The sequence below is a fragment of the Pongo pygmaeus genome, chromosome 4, assembly GCF_028885625.2.
Source record: "Pongo pygmaeus isolate AG05252 chromosome 4, NHGRI_mPonPyg2-v2.0_pri, whole genome shotgun sequence".
Classification (NCBI taxonomy): Eukaryota; Metazoa; Chordata; class Mammalia; order Primates; family Hominidae; genus Pongo; species Pongo pygmaeus.
This window is the reverse complement of record NC_072377.2, coordinates 126,389,309-126,407,582: the sequence shown is the minus strand read 5'-3', so window position 1 is coordinate 126,407,582 and position 18,274 is coordinate 126,389,309. Positions and strand designations below refer to the sequence as shown.

Sequence of the window (18,274 nt, the reverse complement as noted above, 5' to 3'; positions counted from 1 at the left end):
CACTACAGCCTCGACCTTCCAGGCTCATGTGGTTCTCCCAGTGTAGCCTCCTGAGTAGTTGAGACTACAGCTGTGTGTCACCACACCCAGCTTATTTTTTGGATGTTTTTGTAGAGATGGGGTTTCACCAAGTTGCCCAGGCTAGTCTTGAACTCCTGGGCTCAAGTGATCCACCTGTCTTGGCCTCCCAAAGCACTGGGACTACAGGGTGAGCCGCCATGCCCAGCCTTTCTTCTCTTTATGAATGAATTATATAGACTAAAAATACTCACTGCAAAACTGCACTCATAACTTTGGTGTTGCTTTTCTGACAAGGACAGCTTTTCTTGCCAGAAAATGCCTTAAAATTTAACATGACTAACATTAATTAATTGTAGAGAAATGAGTGAGAGTCTACATAAATGTAGCATCAGAGTGCTTTTTTTCTTAAGGCTGGGAAAAAACCTTAACATCATCCAGTTCAAAGAACTTTTTAATCTTTGGATTTTCCCTGAAAAATATTCTCAACACTTTGAGACTCTAATATTCAACAATTTCTCACATCTCACATAATTACAACAATTTCTCACATAATTCTCAATATTCTCAATATTCACAATATTCTCAACACTTTGAAACTCTAATATTCAACAATTTCTCACATCTCACATAATTACTGCCATGAACTACTAATGATGCCAGTGGACTGATGATTCCTCCTTAGGAACGATGGAGAGGAAGAAAAGTAAAAACTATGCAGTATCTGTTCCAAACATACTTTCACAATACGTAATTCTAAATCTAAATCTAATCAGAACCTCAAATAAAAGTCATTGGTAAGAATTTAGTTTTTGAAGTTATACTATATTTAAAAATTCAAAAAGAGTAAGCCCATTACATGGATTCCACAGCAATCCTGAAGAAAAGTAAACATAGGAAAATCCAGATTTGTCATAATTAATGATGAAAATCAGATTATGCAGAAGAATGAATAAGAATGAAATCCAGATCAAAACCCTGCTATGTTAATGAAACCTTCAGAAGACATGGATTTACATTCTTGTTTAGTTAACTTGCTGATTGTGTTAATCTGGACAAACTAATCTCCATGAGCTCTAGTTTCCTACTTTATACAATGGGGATGTAATTCTCTACCAATCAAAACTTCTCCACTAGAGTTGCGAATATTAAAAATTAAATGTGATTGTATCCAACATACTTTAGTGAAAACTATAAGCACTGAATATATGTTGTATTTAATAAATAATTCAGTTTTAAAGACAAGTCAATACGTAATATAAGAATGAGTATTTTTAAATCTTTTTCTTATACACACCTTATAATTAAAGTATAAATTCTCTTTTAGAAATAAACTCTGTGGTTAAGATTATCTCTTATATTTTCTTGTACTGTCCTTAGCAATGCTTTTAAGATACCAAAGGATGACTTGGCTTCTTAACTGCCAGCCCCAATCCCCACAGTAGCTGTTTTCATTTATTTAATATACAACACTTAGTGTGGGGTAAAATTTTTAACAAAAGGTTCTGAGAAAAATAAGTTTTGGAAATCATGGCCCTAAATCATCTAGCATGCTGATTTGCACATAAACATCTACTGAATGAGTATTTAGCTACCAATCTGTTACAGCAAAATTTCCAACAATTTGAGAGATCTTAACATTACACAAACTTTTATTCATTTTACTCAAGTAGTTATGATTAGAAACTTTTATATAATTATCATAGTATATTTTAAAGTATGCTCTGATTTATTACATTTGAATTATCCCATCACTTTTTAAGAATAGTGATTCTCAAAAGCAAAACTTTATGGAGGTTTAGAAAAAAGAGAAAAACTTATGAGCTTGGAAGAGGGACCTTTAATGGTGATCTCATTGAAGTATTTTATTGATTAAAAACATGACATCCAGAGTCAGCGTATGTCAAATTTTTCTATTCAAGTCTCCTGAAGGCAGAAAGAATGATAATGTATCCTCTGGGAACACACAGATCAAGGTTACACTCTAGATAACCCAAAATTTGGTAGTCTTATAGTTTATCATAAAAATTAATGCAAAATTTAGATTTCTGGTTTCTTTTCTTCTAAAATTCAGATGTTGAGACTTGTGAATTTCTGGTTCCTATACGGAGAGTTAGAGAACCAGAAAGAGCAAAAAACAAAAAAGATGGACAAATAGCAAATTCACACTGAACCAGTCAGAGTGAACATCTTATAGTCAATTTGGAGTGGGATGAGGTGGGGCATTATATACAGAGGACCAAAGATAAGAATTATGTCAGACTTTTACAAAATTAAAGAAGCAAGACGACAAAGTGCAGAAAGACAAGAACTATCAACACAGAATTCTATACTTAGTAAAAATATTTTTTAAAATAAAGGACAAACAAAAACTTTCTTGCCAAAAAAATTGTAGAAACTTACTGCCAGCAGATCTACTCTTCAAGATATTTTAAGAGTCTTCAGGAAAAACAAATACACCAGCAGAAAACTTGGATTTAAACAAGGAAATAAAGAGCAATCAAAACTGAATAAGTGAAAGTAAAAAAATGATTTATTTTTATGTTTAATTATTTTGAAACTGAACTGAACGTTCAAATGTTCAAAGCAAAAATAGGAAAATCTATTATATGCTTATAGCATATGTAAAATGTTTAACAACGATGGCACAATAGAAGGCATAAAGTAATTGGCATTTACTGTTTTTAGATCATTACACTGCATATAAAACAGCATAAAACTAGGTGAAAGCAGATTTTGGTTAATTAAAGGTGTATATTATGAACTGTTTAGAGTGAACACTAAAAAACAATAATAAAATATGTACATGTAATGAATAGGTCAATAGAAGAGATAAGATGCTCAATTAACTCACAGGAGACCAAAAAAGAAGAAAAACAAAGCAAAAAAGATATGAAACAAATAGAAAGCAACTGCTAACTGGTAGATTTTAATCCAACCACATCAATAATCACATTGAATAGAAATGGCTTAAACATACCACTTAAAAGAGAGATTATCAGATTGGATAAAAAGCATGATCCAAGCATATGCTATTGATTTTTTTTAAAATCACCTTAAGTACACAGACATATGCAGGTTAAAAAGTAAAATGACAGAGAAAGATATTGAATGTAAACACTAACCAAAAGAAAGCTAAAGCAGTGGTATAAATTTCAGACAAGACAGACTTCAGCACAATAAATATTGTCGGAGTTAAGGAGGGCCATTACATAATGATAAAGGATCAGTGCCCCAAGAACATAAATCCTAAAAGTTTACATATCTAATATACATGTTTCCAAATGAATACGGCAAAAAGTGACAAAACTGAAAGATCAAATAGGCAAACTGACATTCATAGATGGAGGTTCCAACACAGCTCTTAATAAAGTAGGCAGAACAAAAAACAGTAAAAATATGGATAATCTGAATACCATCAACCAATTTGACTTAACATTTACAGATATCCCAACAGAATATATGTTGTCTTCAAGTGCACATGAAATATTTACCAAGATATGCTATACTCTGGACTATAACAAATAGTACAACATTCAAAAGAATAGAAATCACAAAGTTTATGTTCATGGATCATAAAGGAATTAAATAAACAAAAAATAGCAAAAAGATACTGGAAAACCCCTAACTGTCTGGAAATTAAGCAACACATTTCGAATTAAACCATGAATCAAAGAGGGTTTAAAAGAAACTTAAAACATTTTAAACTAAGAAAAGAAAATACAGCATAAACTAGTTCAACCATTGTGGAAGTCAGTGTGGCGATTCCTCAGGGATCTAGAACTAGAAATACCATTTGACCCAGCCATCCCATTACTGGGTATATACCCAAAGGATTATAAATCATGCTGCTATAAAGACACATGCACACGTATGTTTATTGCGGCACTATTCACAATAGCAAAGACTTGGAACCAACCCAAATGTCCAACAATGACAGACTGGATTAAGAAAATGTGGCACATATATACCATGGAATACTATGCAGCCATAAAAAATGATGAGTTCATGTCCTATGTAGGGACATGGATGAAATTGGAAATCATCATTCTCAGTAAACTATTGCAAGGACAAAAAATCAAACATCGCATGTTCTCACCCATAGGTGGGAATTGAACATTGAGAACACATGGACACAGGAAGGGGAACATCACACACCGGGGACTGTTGTGGGGTGGGGGGAGGGGGGAGGGATAGCATTAGGAGATATACCTAATGCTAAATGACAAGTTAATGGGTGCAGCACACCAGCATGGCACATGTATATATATGTAACTAACCTGCACATTGTGCACATGTACCCTAAAACTTAAAGTATAATAATAATAAAATAAAATAAAATAAAAAAGAAAATACAGCATAACAAAATTTATGAGATGCAGCTAAAGTATTGCTTACAGATAAATGCATAGCATTAAATGCTTTTAATAGAAAAGGTCTAAAACCAGTAATTTAAGCTTCCACATTAAGAAACCAGAAAAAAACACAAATCAAAAAGATGGAAAGAATGTAGAGTGGAGCAAAAATCAATGAAAGTAAAAAGAAACGCAATACAGAAAAATCAATTAATACAAAATCTGTTCTCAAGTGGAGCAACGTGGGTACAAATTATAAAAGGGAATTAGTAAGGAAGAAGCAGGAGTAGAAAATCCAAAGAGTGGAAGATGTAGAAAAATGTAATGATGATGCCACCTAACAGTGACGTGTTCTTAATCACCTAATTTAATTCTTTTTGGGTTCCAGTTTCCTCATTTGTAAAAAGAGGGTGAAAAAACATCTTTCAAAGAGTAAATGTACAGATTAAATGAGATATTCATAAAAAATATTTGGAAAAGTAATAAAGCATTTTAGTTTTAAGTAGTATGATCAACAGACTAATTTTTATATAATACATGAAATGTCATATTAAGTTCAACATACCTTTAAGGACCTCGAAGGTATGATATTACAGCAAAACAAAATACATAAATTAGTATAAATTTTTTTTTGGTGGCAGTAATGGAGTTCAGTTAGGAAAAGTAATTACAAACTAATAGCATGGCTTCTTGGTAAGTTTTCTCTTCAAGAAAAAAGTAAGCAATATAGATGAGAAACTTTTCATAAGACAAATATAATCTACTGCAGATATACCTTTTTGCAGATTTTTTCAAAGTTGATATCATCACCAAGAGCAGATTTAGTTACCATATCAGGTTTCAATTCCTGTCAAAGAATAAAACAAATTAATTTTAGTTATGTGTCTATTTTTAAATTATCACTATTATTAAGTTCCTTTCCATATCTTTAGAAACTTAATATTAAATAACATCTTAATTTTGAGAAAAGAATTAACTCCCACCCCAGTAAGATATTATCATGCTACTAAAATAGCCACAGCAAAATGACTTTAAGAGCAAATCCTTCTAAGAACAACATACAAGGCAAGTAAGAAGCAATATTTTCAAGGAACTCAATACAGACAACTCTAACCTTAGGATTTTACACCCAGTCAAGCAGCTCTTCAAATATCTAATATATAGAAAACCAGTTTGAACTGCAAGAATTCAGGAAATATTATATATATGTGCCTCTCCTGAGGAATCTTCTAGAAGCCAGCAAGAGATAACTTCGATAAAATAATTGATGTTGAGTACTGTATCTATTTGTAGAGCTATGAGTAAAACAAGTGTGGGGGTATAGGAGAAAGAACAGTAGGTAGGCTTTATATGTTTTGATTAAGCAAGAAAAACTACAACTAGAAAAAGTAGAGGAGACGGGGAAAGAATAAGATTACCAACTACCATCTAGGCCAGGTAAACAGGAGTTAAAGGATACTGTTCAAAACGAACAGAGTAGAAAATAAAAGATTACATAAGAAAATGGAAAAGTATAGGCAATATGAGAGATATAAATACAATGGCATCCATGGAAAGAAAATACAGATTTTTCTAAATACCAAAATAATTTTTTGAAAATCGCAAGTAAGACACATTAAAGTGGAGAAATACACAGTAAATACAACATAGAATATTCAGTAATTAGAATATAAAATACGACAGAGTTGAAAGAAAACATCAGGAATATAACAGAATGTGAATTAGTGTAATGTGCCTATTAGAAGAAAAATATTTTCAAACTGTTGAATCAAAGCAAAACCTAACTCTATACTGTATATAATAAAGACTCACAAAGAACACAGTTATTTAAAAAGGTTCAAAGATATACCAGGCAAACAGGAAAAACTAGAAAGCAGGTGCTGAGACTGTGTTTCAGATAAAACTGAGGCAAAGAAAACAAAACGAAGACAAAGAAGATAACATTTATGACTATGTGTCAAATAAAACACAACTATTACATAAAGCAGAAACTTCACGAAATAAAGGAAACAGAAATACTATTTATTAGCTCAAGACTCTGACACACAACTTCCAGTCAAGAAAGAACAAAATAGGGAAATAAAATTACAAGATCTTAACAACAATTGTATCTTCTTCTCAAGTACACATGCAATATTGATAAAAATTATCATCTATTAAGTCAAAGAAAGTATAGTAACAGTAAGCTCCATCAAGTAAAATATTATTAGCAACACTCTCCGATCACAATGAAAAAGTAGAAATGAAAGAAAATCAACTAATCAATAAAGGAAAAATTACAAAAGGCCCTTCCACCTGGAATTAAAACAATAAATAAATAAAACCACCTCAACTAAACAAGTCTTGAGAAAGGGAAAAGATAAACAGATATGTCAGTCTAACAATAAGAAAATGCTACGTATCAAAATTTCTGAAAAGCATTTAAAGTGGTTATTAGCCTTAAAACAACTGTATTGTTAAATAAAAATAATGAAAGTAAGTGAATTAAATTACTCAACTAAAAGTAACCAAAATTACCTCTGTCAATTCTTCATTTAACAAGTGAAAAGTAAGACTCAAATCGTGATTTGTCCAAGGTCCTATAACTGGGTGGTAGAAAGACTGACCTTAACTAGTACCTTTATTAGATCATCATCTTTCTGGCCTACTGCCTCTATGATAAATTCAAAAAATCTCTACCATGTTTAAAAGCATTCATGAAAAACTAACACAAAATCAATTTATATTTCATGGTTTGTGATGATGTCATATGACCATTTAAACAAGACCATCAGAATCTTCTAGGTATGAGAAACACAGGTTTTAAAATGAAGCATGATTTATATGAGCTGAGTGTTATTATAACCCTTTCAGCAGAAAGGAATATATACATATGTTTTTTCATAAATGTGAGGGACTGAGCAACCCAGGCAGGTAATTTTGGCAACTTCCGTGGTCTTTCAGAAATATTACAGGGAGAATGATGTGAAGGTTCAAAATCAACAAAATATATTTAAAAGATATATAGAAAGTGAAGTTGATATGAATTTAATCAGGTTGGGTATATTTAAAGAAATACGTTTGCCACTAAGGCTGTCAATTTGTTGGATTAATTATTAGCAATACCCAATGTCGAGATTTGCAAGCTAACAAGTTAGCCAAATACAGTATCACAGATGTTGGTAAAAGACACAAGCCTCCTGGGTCGGAGACAAAGGGCAATTTATTACTCATAGCAATAGCAGGAGCCAGAGTATCAAAATTTTTAAAAAGCTCATTCACTGTTTTACTTTTTTTGCCCCAGAAACCCAAAGCCCCAGATACATGGTAGATATTAAACTTAAGACATTAAAAAATCCATGTAATAAAAACTAAAGGGAGTAGTTTAGGAATATAATACCTCTAAAATGGGCTAATATAAGTGGAAAACATATTATTTGATTGAGAAAGAGAAAACCATTTGTAGCTCTAGTAGTATGATACGCAAACACGAAGCACGATCACAATAACCTCTACTTTTAGAACCTAAGTAGCGATTAATTACACATTGGGTGCTAGGCTGAATAGCTCCTGGAAGACGTCCATGAGCCTATGAACATGTTATTTTACACGGCAGAAGGGACTTTGCTGATGTAATTAAGTTAAGAATTTTTTAAGATGGGGTTATTATCCTGGATTATCCAGGTAAGCCAAATGTAATCACAGTCTTCCTTACAAGAGGGTAGCAGAAAGGTCAAAGAGAAGGAGATGCAGAGAAAAAAAACAAAAACAAACAAACAAAAAAAAACCGAACTGTCGGAAATGGTGGAGGTGGAGGGGGGAGAAGAGAAAGAGAGAGGGAAGAGAAGATGCTATGCTGCTTGCCTTGAAGATGGAGAAAGACACCATGAGTCAAGGAATGCAGGTGGCCTACAGAAGCTGAAAAGGCAGGAAAAATTCTCCCCTAGAGCCTACAGGGAGAATATGGCCCCACTGAAAGTCTACAGAAATAATACAGTCCTGTTACTGTTAGGACTTCTAACCTTCAGCACTGTAAGACAATATATTTGTGTTGTTTTATGCCACTAAATTTGTCATAATTTGATACAGAAGCACTAGGAAACTAATGTATTTTCCATCTCCTACCAGTCTTCGTATTATAAAATAATTCATTATACCATATTATTCGGACAAACACTATGTGCCATAAATAACGCCAATAATTAAACATTTACCTTAAAACTAAGTAAAATATAGATGCATTTGGATGGCTTAAACTTTTTGTATTATACCATTTACACTTCAGTATTTTGGACCAACTCGTTTATTACCTTAGTTTTAAATACAGCTATATGTGTGATTAAAAGGGAATACTATCTCCTAAAACATGTTTCATATAAAATGTAAAAATTGTGTTTAGCAAATATGGATGGATAGGAAAGCTGTGCTATAACTGGAATTGTCAGGTACTATTTTAAGTAAACAATGAGAAACTAAGACTTTTTTTTAGACAACACAAAAACTGCAATAAATGATATATTATGAAGTTATTCTTATCTTCCTATACTTCTTATTCAGAAGAAATCAGGTACTGACTTTCAGAATAAGGCTCCTTTTGATGTACTATTACAATTGCACAGATAGCACCTTAAATATTAGTGTTCCTATTAAAAGATTAGAGAAAATTTCACACACAGCTTTTCTGAATCCTTCTAAGAGTCTGCTGTGAAGTCTGCTTGGGAAGTTCATGCTCAATTGTCAGGACTCGCAAATTATTTCTCTAACTGCTCTGAAACCTAGATTTACATATATTTTAACTCAAAATATCTATTTTTTAAGGGAGAATTTTAAACAACTTTCTTTTAATCACTGTAGGACTGAATTTAATAGTGTCATTAATACATTATAATTTGGCCACAAAATTTACTTGTGTTTTAAGAACATATAAATTACCTATCAAATTGATTATGGAAGCCAGTCATAGCAAAACTCAGTAGAATCCAGAAGACCAGTAATTAAAACTGGAGGAGACATGCGGAATTGAGTTTTCAAGATCTGAAGTAATTCATTATTTACAAAGAATGCCTGGGATGATGGACAACTTCCCTGGATTTGAGGCTGGGGTCCCTTACCTGACAATACATCAACTCTCTTCATTATAAATTGCTTTCTACAAGTGCACTGGAAAGCAGGTAAGCCCTAATTTTGCTAAAACGTAGCAAACTCTGAAAGACAAATGGTATGTAGAGGCTTGGGCACTAAAGAATCATAGCTTTCTGGCTAACTATTCAGAAGTGTACATATATTCTAACCAGCTTGTTGGGAACACTTCTGCTTCAAGTGAGAACGTGGTCAGGCAATAAGACATGTAGTCAAAAGAAAATGTGTTGAGGACATACATAAAACAAACAATTTATGCTTACAATAACCTTTGTTCTCCATATTCTTGACAGAAAAATGGAACCAAGAGCCTAGAGTGTAAGCTCTTCAAGGGTAAGAATGGTGTCTTATTCACCTTTGACTATGAGAGTCAAGCACGATGACACATGTTGAACAGAATTGGACCAGAGTAGAAACATTTTAAATGTCTATTTCCTTTTTTTCCCAACTTTTATTTTAGATACAAGGGTACATGTACAGATTTGTTACATGGAAATATTGTGTGATGCTGAGGTTTGGAGTAAAGATCCCGTCATGCTGGTAGTGAGGATAGAACCCCATTGGTAGTTTTTTAACCCAGACTTCTCCCCACTCCACCCTCTAGTAGTCCACGGTGTCTGCTGTTCCCATTTTAAGTCCATAGGTACTCAATGATTAGCTCCTACTTGTAAGTGAGAATGAGAACATGCAGTATTTGCTTTTCTCTTCGACTCTTAATTTGCTTTAGAATATAGCCTGCAGCTCCATCCATGTTGCTGCAAATGACATGATTTCATTCTTTTTTTATGGCTGCACAGTATTCCATAGTATATATGGACCACATTTTCTTTATTCAATCTACCATTGATGGGCACCTGCACTGATTCCATGTCTTTGCTATTGTAAATAGTGCAGCCGTGAACATAGACGTCCATGTGTCTTTGGTAGAATGACTTAATTTTTCCGGTATATACCCAGTAGTGGTATTCCTGGGTTGAATGGTAGCTCCGTTTTAAGTCTATTTCTTAGTGAGAGAGGAAAAAAATCAGTAAAGTCTCTTATTAGCAAAAAATTCAAATCCAAGATTTGCCAAAAAATTTTCAGTTGCCAATCTAGGCTTTTTCTTTAGAGAAACAAAGTTGAAAGAGAACAAATGCTGGGAAAAAAAATCAGCCAAGAGTACTACTAGGGTGTTGCAAAGAAGAGTACTTACCGCTCATAAGTATTCTAAATTACTCTGTTTTACTTATAATGGGAGAAGGTAAAGCACTACTTAAAGACTCACTGAAATATACAGATTTATAATTGTGAATGGCTGAGAAACTACATTAGGTATTAAGCCAGGCAGGTGCCAGATACAACCTTGTTCTTTCTGAGGAAAGGTTTCATGCCAAATGGAAAACTAAGATTCATTTCTAGACCCAGTAATAGACATTTTAGACAGGAGTTATATACCTATTCCAAGGACATTTTATATGTATTCACTGTTTAAAGATCACCTAGTCCCTCATGTACCACATTTAATTGTGGTTAATACCACTTAAAATTGTGAAAGAAACTAGTTTGTGCTTATATGATACTGTTACACCATGCGCTTCCTAGTGTATATTGTTAATGCTAAGTAAAATGATTAACCAGACAGCGACACTTAGGCTTCCTTCATCTAAAACTAATTCCAGGCAGGGCGCGGTGGCTCACACCTGTAATCCCAGCACTTTGGGAAGCTGAGGTGGGCAGATCACGATGTCAGGAGATGGAGACCATCCTGGACAACATGGTGAAACCCCATCTCTACTAAAAAAAAATACAAAAAGTAGCTGGGTGTAGTGGCGCGTGACTGTAATCCCAGCTACTCAGGAGGCTGAGGCAGGAGAATCACTTGAACCTGGGAGGTGGAGGTTGCAGTGGGCCGAGATCATGCCACTGCACTCCAGCCTGGCAATAGAGCTAGACTCCGTCTCAAACAAACAAATAAACAAATTCCAATGTCTTTTTTTTTTTCAGATAAATGTAGTTCTCTTGAATTTAGGTTTTTCTCTAAAATGAATACAACTGCAAATACTCTAAATATTCTGCAATTTCGAATGCAGAATATAATGCATTTTTCCACATAGTAATATGCAAATTTTATGTAAAAGTTATACATTATGAACTTAGGAGAAAAAAAATACCTAGATACATTTCAATTTGGAAAAAGAAAATTTAGGTTGCTCAACTCTGTACATACTTGAGAAAGGCCTGTCATCAGGACTAGCCCTTGGCCAGCTCCTAGGAGATGACCTCTGAGCCTGTGGGCCACAAGGTACCAATCTGATCAGAGAGTTTATGTTAACAATGTGATTTACGGTGAATGTGTTTTCACTTTGGGTGGCTTCAGTCTGAATAGCTGAGGTCAGCCATGCAAGCAATTCATGCTTACATGACTAACAGCCAATAAAAACCCTCAACACCTAGGCTCAGGTGAGCTTTCCTGGTTGACAACACTTTGAACATGTTGTTACATTATGATGGGAATGTGGCCATATGACTCCACTGAGAGATGTCACCTAAAATTATGCCTATTTTTTCCTGGACTTCACCCCATGTGCCTCTTCCTTTTGCTGATTTTAATCTGTATCCTTGAAGAGTAATAAACTTTTTGTGAGTATAACAAGCCTTTTATGAGTCCTGTGAATCTTTCTAGAGAATCATCGAGGCTCAGAGTGGTCTTGGGGACTCCTGACCCACTCATTTTATAGAAGAGGAAATCATGACCCAAGGAACTTTAAGAAACTCATTCAAAGAATCAAAGCAGGGCTAGGACTAGAATCCCTATATTCTGCTTTGTGGCTATATTGTCAGTGATGATCAATTAAAAATTGTTTGAATTCCTTCCTAATTATGTTAAACTAATATTATTCATGTTTTCTACATTAAAGACGTCATCCCCTAATAGCCAGATCCATCAGAATTATTCCAGTTCTCTTATTCCCACAGTGCTAGATGACACTTTTTGCTTTTACACAAAATATCAAATTAAGTCAAAATTAGGTAATCCCAACTTTGGTTATTTAGCTACAACCTTGTCTTTCTTCTTTCCAAGGACTTTGTTTGAACAATCTAATATAGTGACTCATAACTGTATAAGCAGTGTAGTGTTGCCTCTGGTTAAGCAGGGAAAGTAAACATTTGTAACCAAACTACTCTGAATTGTGCTGTGGGAAGGGAGATTGGGTAAATACAAAAAGCAACTTGGAGGCAATAACCATGTTGACATTTTTAATTTCAAAAGAATCTTATCAGAGTCAGGCTTTTAACTTAATAAAATATAAAACATGTTTGTATTTTCCAAAGTGTGATCAAAATTGGAATAGTATATTTAGGTTATAAGGGATTATGCCCCAATACAAAAAATTAGAAGGTGCCAAGAAAAGTCTGGGTTCTAGATTTTTGGTCTATTTGAAAATGAGTCATTTCTCTGAAATAAAGAATCTGAAATAACTTGTGAGAGTGAGAGACATCAAAATCTTCATACTTTTCTATAGTTGAGAATTTCATTATGATTACCTTTCAGTGACAACAAAAACTTAATTTCCTAAATACTGTTCTGCTTTTTAAATACAGTTCTAGATGAAACTTCAATAAAGTTATACACTATCATCATATTGCCAATAGATTTTTTTTCCAAATAAAATATCATATCTTCTTCCTACACCTATCCCTGTGTTCTCTATAGAAGCCAATTGCATCTCAATCCTCTGCTGCTAGGATTAGACAGCTCAGAGTCATGTGATACTGGGAGTCCCTTCACTATGCTTCTGTTATGCTCCTATCACCCTTTCTGCTTTCTCTTTGGTACTGTCAGTTGTATCTGTTCCCTCCATTGTATTACCATTATCCTACTCCTAGGTTCAAGACTTCTTCATGGATTGTGTGGATTATAATAGCCTAATTGGTTTTCCAGACTCGAGGATGAGTAACTCCAAGGCCCATTGTATCACCATCCGGAATACACAATGAAGTCAAACTTTCAGTTTGGTATTTAAATTCTTTCAGTACTTGGCCTTAATGTATCTTTCTGCTCTAACTGCTCTAATTTTATAATGCACTTCCATGTTTAACATTCAGTTCTACACAGAATCACCTGAATAAATTTTCTACCTCAATATCTTTGTAATATGTTTGCTTTTCAAAATTTTGTCTTTAGAATGCCTTCTAACTGGCTACCTAACTTTCTCACTCCCTTTCCTTCCAATCAAAAACTATCCATGTTTTGGATTTTGGTTTTTAAATACCACTAATAATGAAGCAGGACTTCTTAGAGAAATGGCTGATTACAGATATGAGGCAGAAAAAGTATAAATCCTGTGATAATTTCTTATGCCAGAAAAGGACAAATGGGATTCAAATTAGGGTCTCAAACAAGTTATGTAGGCTGGCTTAAAGGGACTACCATTGGCTAAATTTGGGTGTCAAAAAGAATACTGACAGCAGTGAATCACAACCACAATGATCATGTATTTGTTGTTCAGACTAGGGCCCATCTGAGTATAAAATAAGGCCCTATTAATAAACACGCTGGGCCACATGGTGAATGAATACCAGGACAATCCCAGGGAAATTTGGTTATATGATCACCCTAATTATAACACCTGTCAACACTTGCCATCTCCAAATGCTCTTTATTTTCTCTCCAACTCACTTCACTGGCTTTTGTCCCAATTACATCAATCCCACTATTTTAAGCCCGTGGTGATCTCCACGCTGCTAAATCTAACGAATAAGTCTCAGTACTCCTCTTACTCAACGCATCAGCAGCATTGTCCCCTTCTTGGCCTATCAATTTTTGTTAAGTTAATTCTTCCTTTCTTCTTGATACTCTATCTTCATTTGACTTACGTCAGACCCATATTCTTGGTTATTTTTTCTTTGTCTCCTTTGCTAGTTCTTTCTCTTCTAACTTAAGAATGGACCAGGACTCTGTCCTTGGTACTCTTCCTTTTACTATTATCTAATAACACCTCACTGATTTCATCCAGTTTCATTATTTTAAATATCATATATATGTGAACATCTCCCCAAAATCTCCATCTGTAGCCAAGATAATTTCTCTGAACTCCAGACTTACATATCCAAGTATCTACTTTACATCATTATTCCTAATCCTTCCCACTCTGCTCTATTTCTTCCACAGTATATAATCTACTAACATGATATACAATTAACTTAAATGTATTATGCTGTCTACCCTAATCCCCCAACCCCCCACAAAAATAAATTACAAAAGATCAGGAACCTTTGTCTACTCTTCTCAGATATATCATAAGTGTCTAGAAAAGTACATGGCATTTGGTAAATGCTCAGTAAGTGCTTGTTGAAAGAATGGATACTGAAGTTATTTTTACTTGTTAGGTATTATAAATTGTTACACTAAATATCTCAGTTATCACAGTATTAGATATAACATAAACCAGACATGTCAGTAAACACTGCCCCTGTGCAGGAACCATGGCAGAGAGTGTATTTAATAACTATGTCTTTCATTCAAGTTTATTATTTTCTATTACCTAGATTAAAAAAACACACCAGTTAATCTCTCTTGATCATGTTGAGATCTGAGTTTAAATCACTATCTTCCTTTACACAGACTTCATGAATAGAAACTAACAGAATAATCTAAAAGCTTTGTATTTCTTGATTCTACACATACTTCCTTTAAAATGTAAAAAAGAAAAAAAAACAAAACAAAACCCAAAACCAAAAGAAAACAATGAAGCAATACAAATTAAAGTTTTTCACCCTATAATTTGTAAAGTTTCACTCAACTTTTAAGACTCACTGTTACAGAAAGACTTCCTTGAATCCTCAAGCAGTGCTAAGTGTCCCTCCTCCAATGTGTCTATTAGCATCTTTCAATACATCACAGTGAAGCTCTCTCCATTTTTCTCATTAGACTTTAAGTTTCTCAAAGGCAGACACCATATTAATTTCTATATTTTTATAAACTAGCCAAACATGGCACACACAAAGTATAGACATATATTTTTGTTGAGCCAAAATAAAGTGTTTTGGTCATGAGGATGGTTCTGAGATGACATTATAAATAAGTATTTGAACTTTTCTGGCAAAGTACCAGACTAAAAAATATCAGGTAAAACTTCTGGCTTTTGAATCCTACAGTGCTAACTGAAATAAAGACAGCTACTTTATCTTCTGATCTAAAGTCACAATGCAAACTGGACAATGATAATGGACTGTGTGGTATAGCTGATCTGGAAAATATCTCTGTTCTGGATCCCTCTGTCATTATTAGTTTTAGTGTAACTTTTCAAAATCATGTTGAAGGCAATGGTCATCTTAAATAACATTTCATTTATGCCATTTACATGCATTAAAAGACTACAGAAATTCAAATTCTTAAAAATTAAAGTGTAGTATGGCTAGGAATGTTGATGTTGTATATGTTATTTACTCACCACAGCAAATAAGTGAAACAAAAATTATATACTGCTATAACCTCTTAAAAATCTACTTATAGATGTGCCCATTTATATTTGAAACATGTCACGGAAATTCCACAGAAAGCCTTCTATGTGCAGAACATTGTGTAAAAAGGCAATCCAAACAGAGTTTCATTTTTGAAGTAACATGCCAATAACCTGTCATAGTAACAGAAAGATGTGTTAATAATAGATTTCTAAAAACTGATTACCTAAGTACTGTATGTATGAAGATGAAGTAAGCAGGGTAATTTTAAGTAAGTGGGGTAATTTCTGTTTAGCGCAGTTGGTGGGAACAATAAAAATATAACCAAATTACTAGAGGAGCTTTCTCCAATCACACAAAACTCCCATCCATTATGACATATGCCCTAAGGCACGAAGCCTTATGCATACATCCTCCATCTTTCCCAATAAAATCACTACTTTAGAGGTTGGTGAAAGCTGTGAAAATGATGCATTCTGATTTTGCAAAAGTATGTGTGATGTGGTGGAAAATCCTGCCTTGTTATTAGACAAAACCGTAGACAAGAATGAGCAATGTATAGAGAATATAATGTTGACTGTAGTATTAGATACAAATGAGGTTAATACAGTTGTGCAGGATGACAGGGGTCAACTGATGAAAATGCTTTTAATACTCCTGAGAAATTAGATCCCATCTGGCAGACAACAGGAAGCTAATTTTAGGGTCTTGAACAGAACAATATAATAAAACAAAGTAAGTTTACTACTAAGAAATTTTACTAGTGTCAGGTTTTTGCTGGCAGCCAGTTAAAGAACTACTAAATGTCTACAAATAGTACTGTCTTACTTTAGTTCCAAGCTGAATTTCATGTCAAAAGTTGAATCTTCATATTCTAAAAATTAAGCTGAATGCATTTTTCACCTATACATTATTTTCATCAATATATAAAAATAATTGTTTTAGTGAACAAAAGCTTAAAAAACTTGTATAATTCAACTGTACAATGATCTGCATCTTATCAAAAAATATTAATTAAACATAGACATTACCAGATAAAGCAGTCAAATGAAGCTCCAAAAACTTCTGTTTTACCATACAGTCCTATCTCTCAGTGAAATACTTTTTAGAAAATAAGGCAAAATAGTTTGTTTAATGTAAGTGATTAAACATGATCACATTTTTTATGCCAAATAAAAACATCAAAATTGTTCCTGGCATATAAAATTGCTCACTTCTGTCAGGTACAAAGAGGTAGACAGAGAAAATGACACCCAGCAATTACATTAGTCTGAAGATTCTACATAGAACACTTCTGTATTCTAAGAAATAAATCGAAGAGACAGACTTCTTCATTCTGGACATTCTCTTCTAACAAAATGGATGGCCTTGTGAAGAAAAGCTTTTTGTTTGAAAATAATTTGTCTCCATTTAACCCCAAATTGAGGTGATATCCAGTTGAAAAAAAACAAAAAGAACATCTCATTTTGTAAGACCAGTTACTTACTGATCTTATTGCTGCTTTTCTCTAGGGCCCTTTGTCTCCTATTATGTGTTTCCAACAAAATATGTTGTAATATTTAACTCTTTTCTCAGGCACCATATTATTTCAGACTGGAATTACGATAGTAGTATCGGTTGTCCAAAATTTTTGAATTAATAATTTAAAAGTGCTTTGGATACTTTCACAGTTATTAGGAAATGTTTGGCTAAGGTTTAGGTTCAAATTTCCAGAATTACAAAACAAAAAAATCTAATCAAAACAAAACAAAAATAAATGGGAAACATTAAAAAAAAAGCCATGTTATACTGCTGTCTCCCTTCATACTGCTCAATCTTGTTTATACACTCAGTAGCCTCTGAAGTAGGCTTATCTAGGTGAAGAATTCCAGAATCAGTTCCTTAGAATCAGTTCCTTATTTAAAACTTAGGTGTATACTATGACTCAGTAAATAGTAATAGCATTTTCATCTCTTTTGCCAACAAAGGCCTGCAACTTGCTCTTTGTTTTCAAACAGAAGCAAGCGGTTCAAAAACAGACGATACATACTATCGTTATTTTTCACATATGCTCTTATTTAGAAGACAAGAATATTTTAAGGCAATCATAGACTTTATATAAACATGGCCTCCAATGAAAATCATGACTCCTATATATTAAAAATGCAACAGTGTTAAGAATTTCAGGAATATGACCTATACAAAACAGTAACTTAAAGCTGTAGAAATTACAGGCCAGAAAGCAAACTGGGATTTCAGTATGATGATCTGTTACTAAATGCTGTTTCATGAGTGTGAGGAGAGCATTATATACTGATCTTTTAAAATAGCGCTATGATTTCCTGTTTATAATTTCAAAG

The 18,274-nt window shown here is 33.5% G+C and overlaps 1 protein-coding gene across 1 annotated transcript in view; it reads right to left on the bottom strand.

The window, feature by feature from the left end:
- SRFBP1 (serum response factor binding protein 1) overlaps window positions 1-18,274 on the bottom strand; it is a 63,179-nt gene that overhangs the window by 24,529 nt on the left and 20,376 nt on the right. Inside the window, exon 4 of the mRNA XM_054488982.2 lies at window positions 5,149-5,220. Coding sequence (XP_054344957.1) covers window positions 5,149-5,220 — 72 coding nt within the window. The remainder of the gene's footprint in view (window positions 1-5,148; window positions 5,221-18,274) is intronic.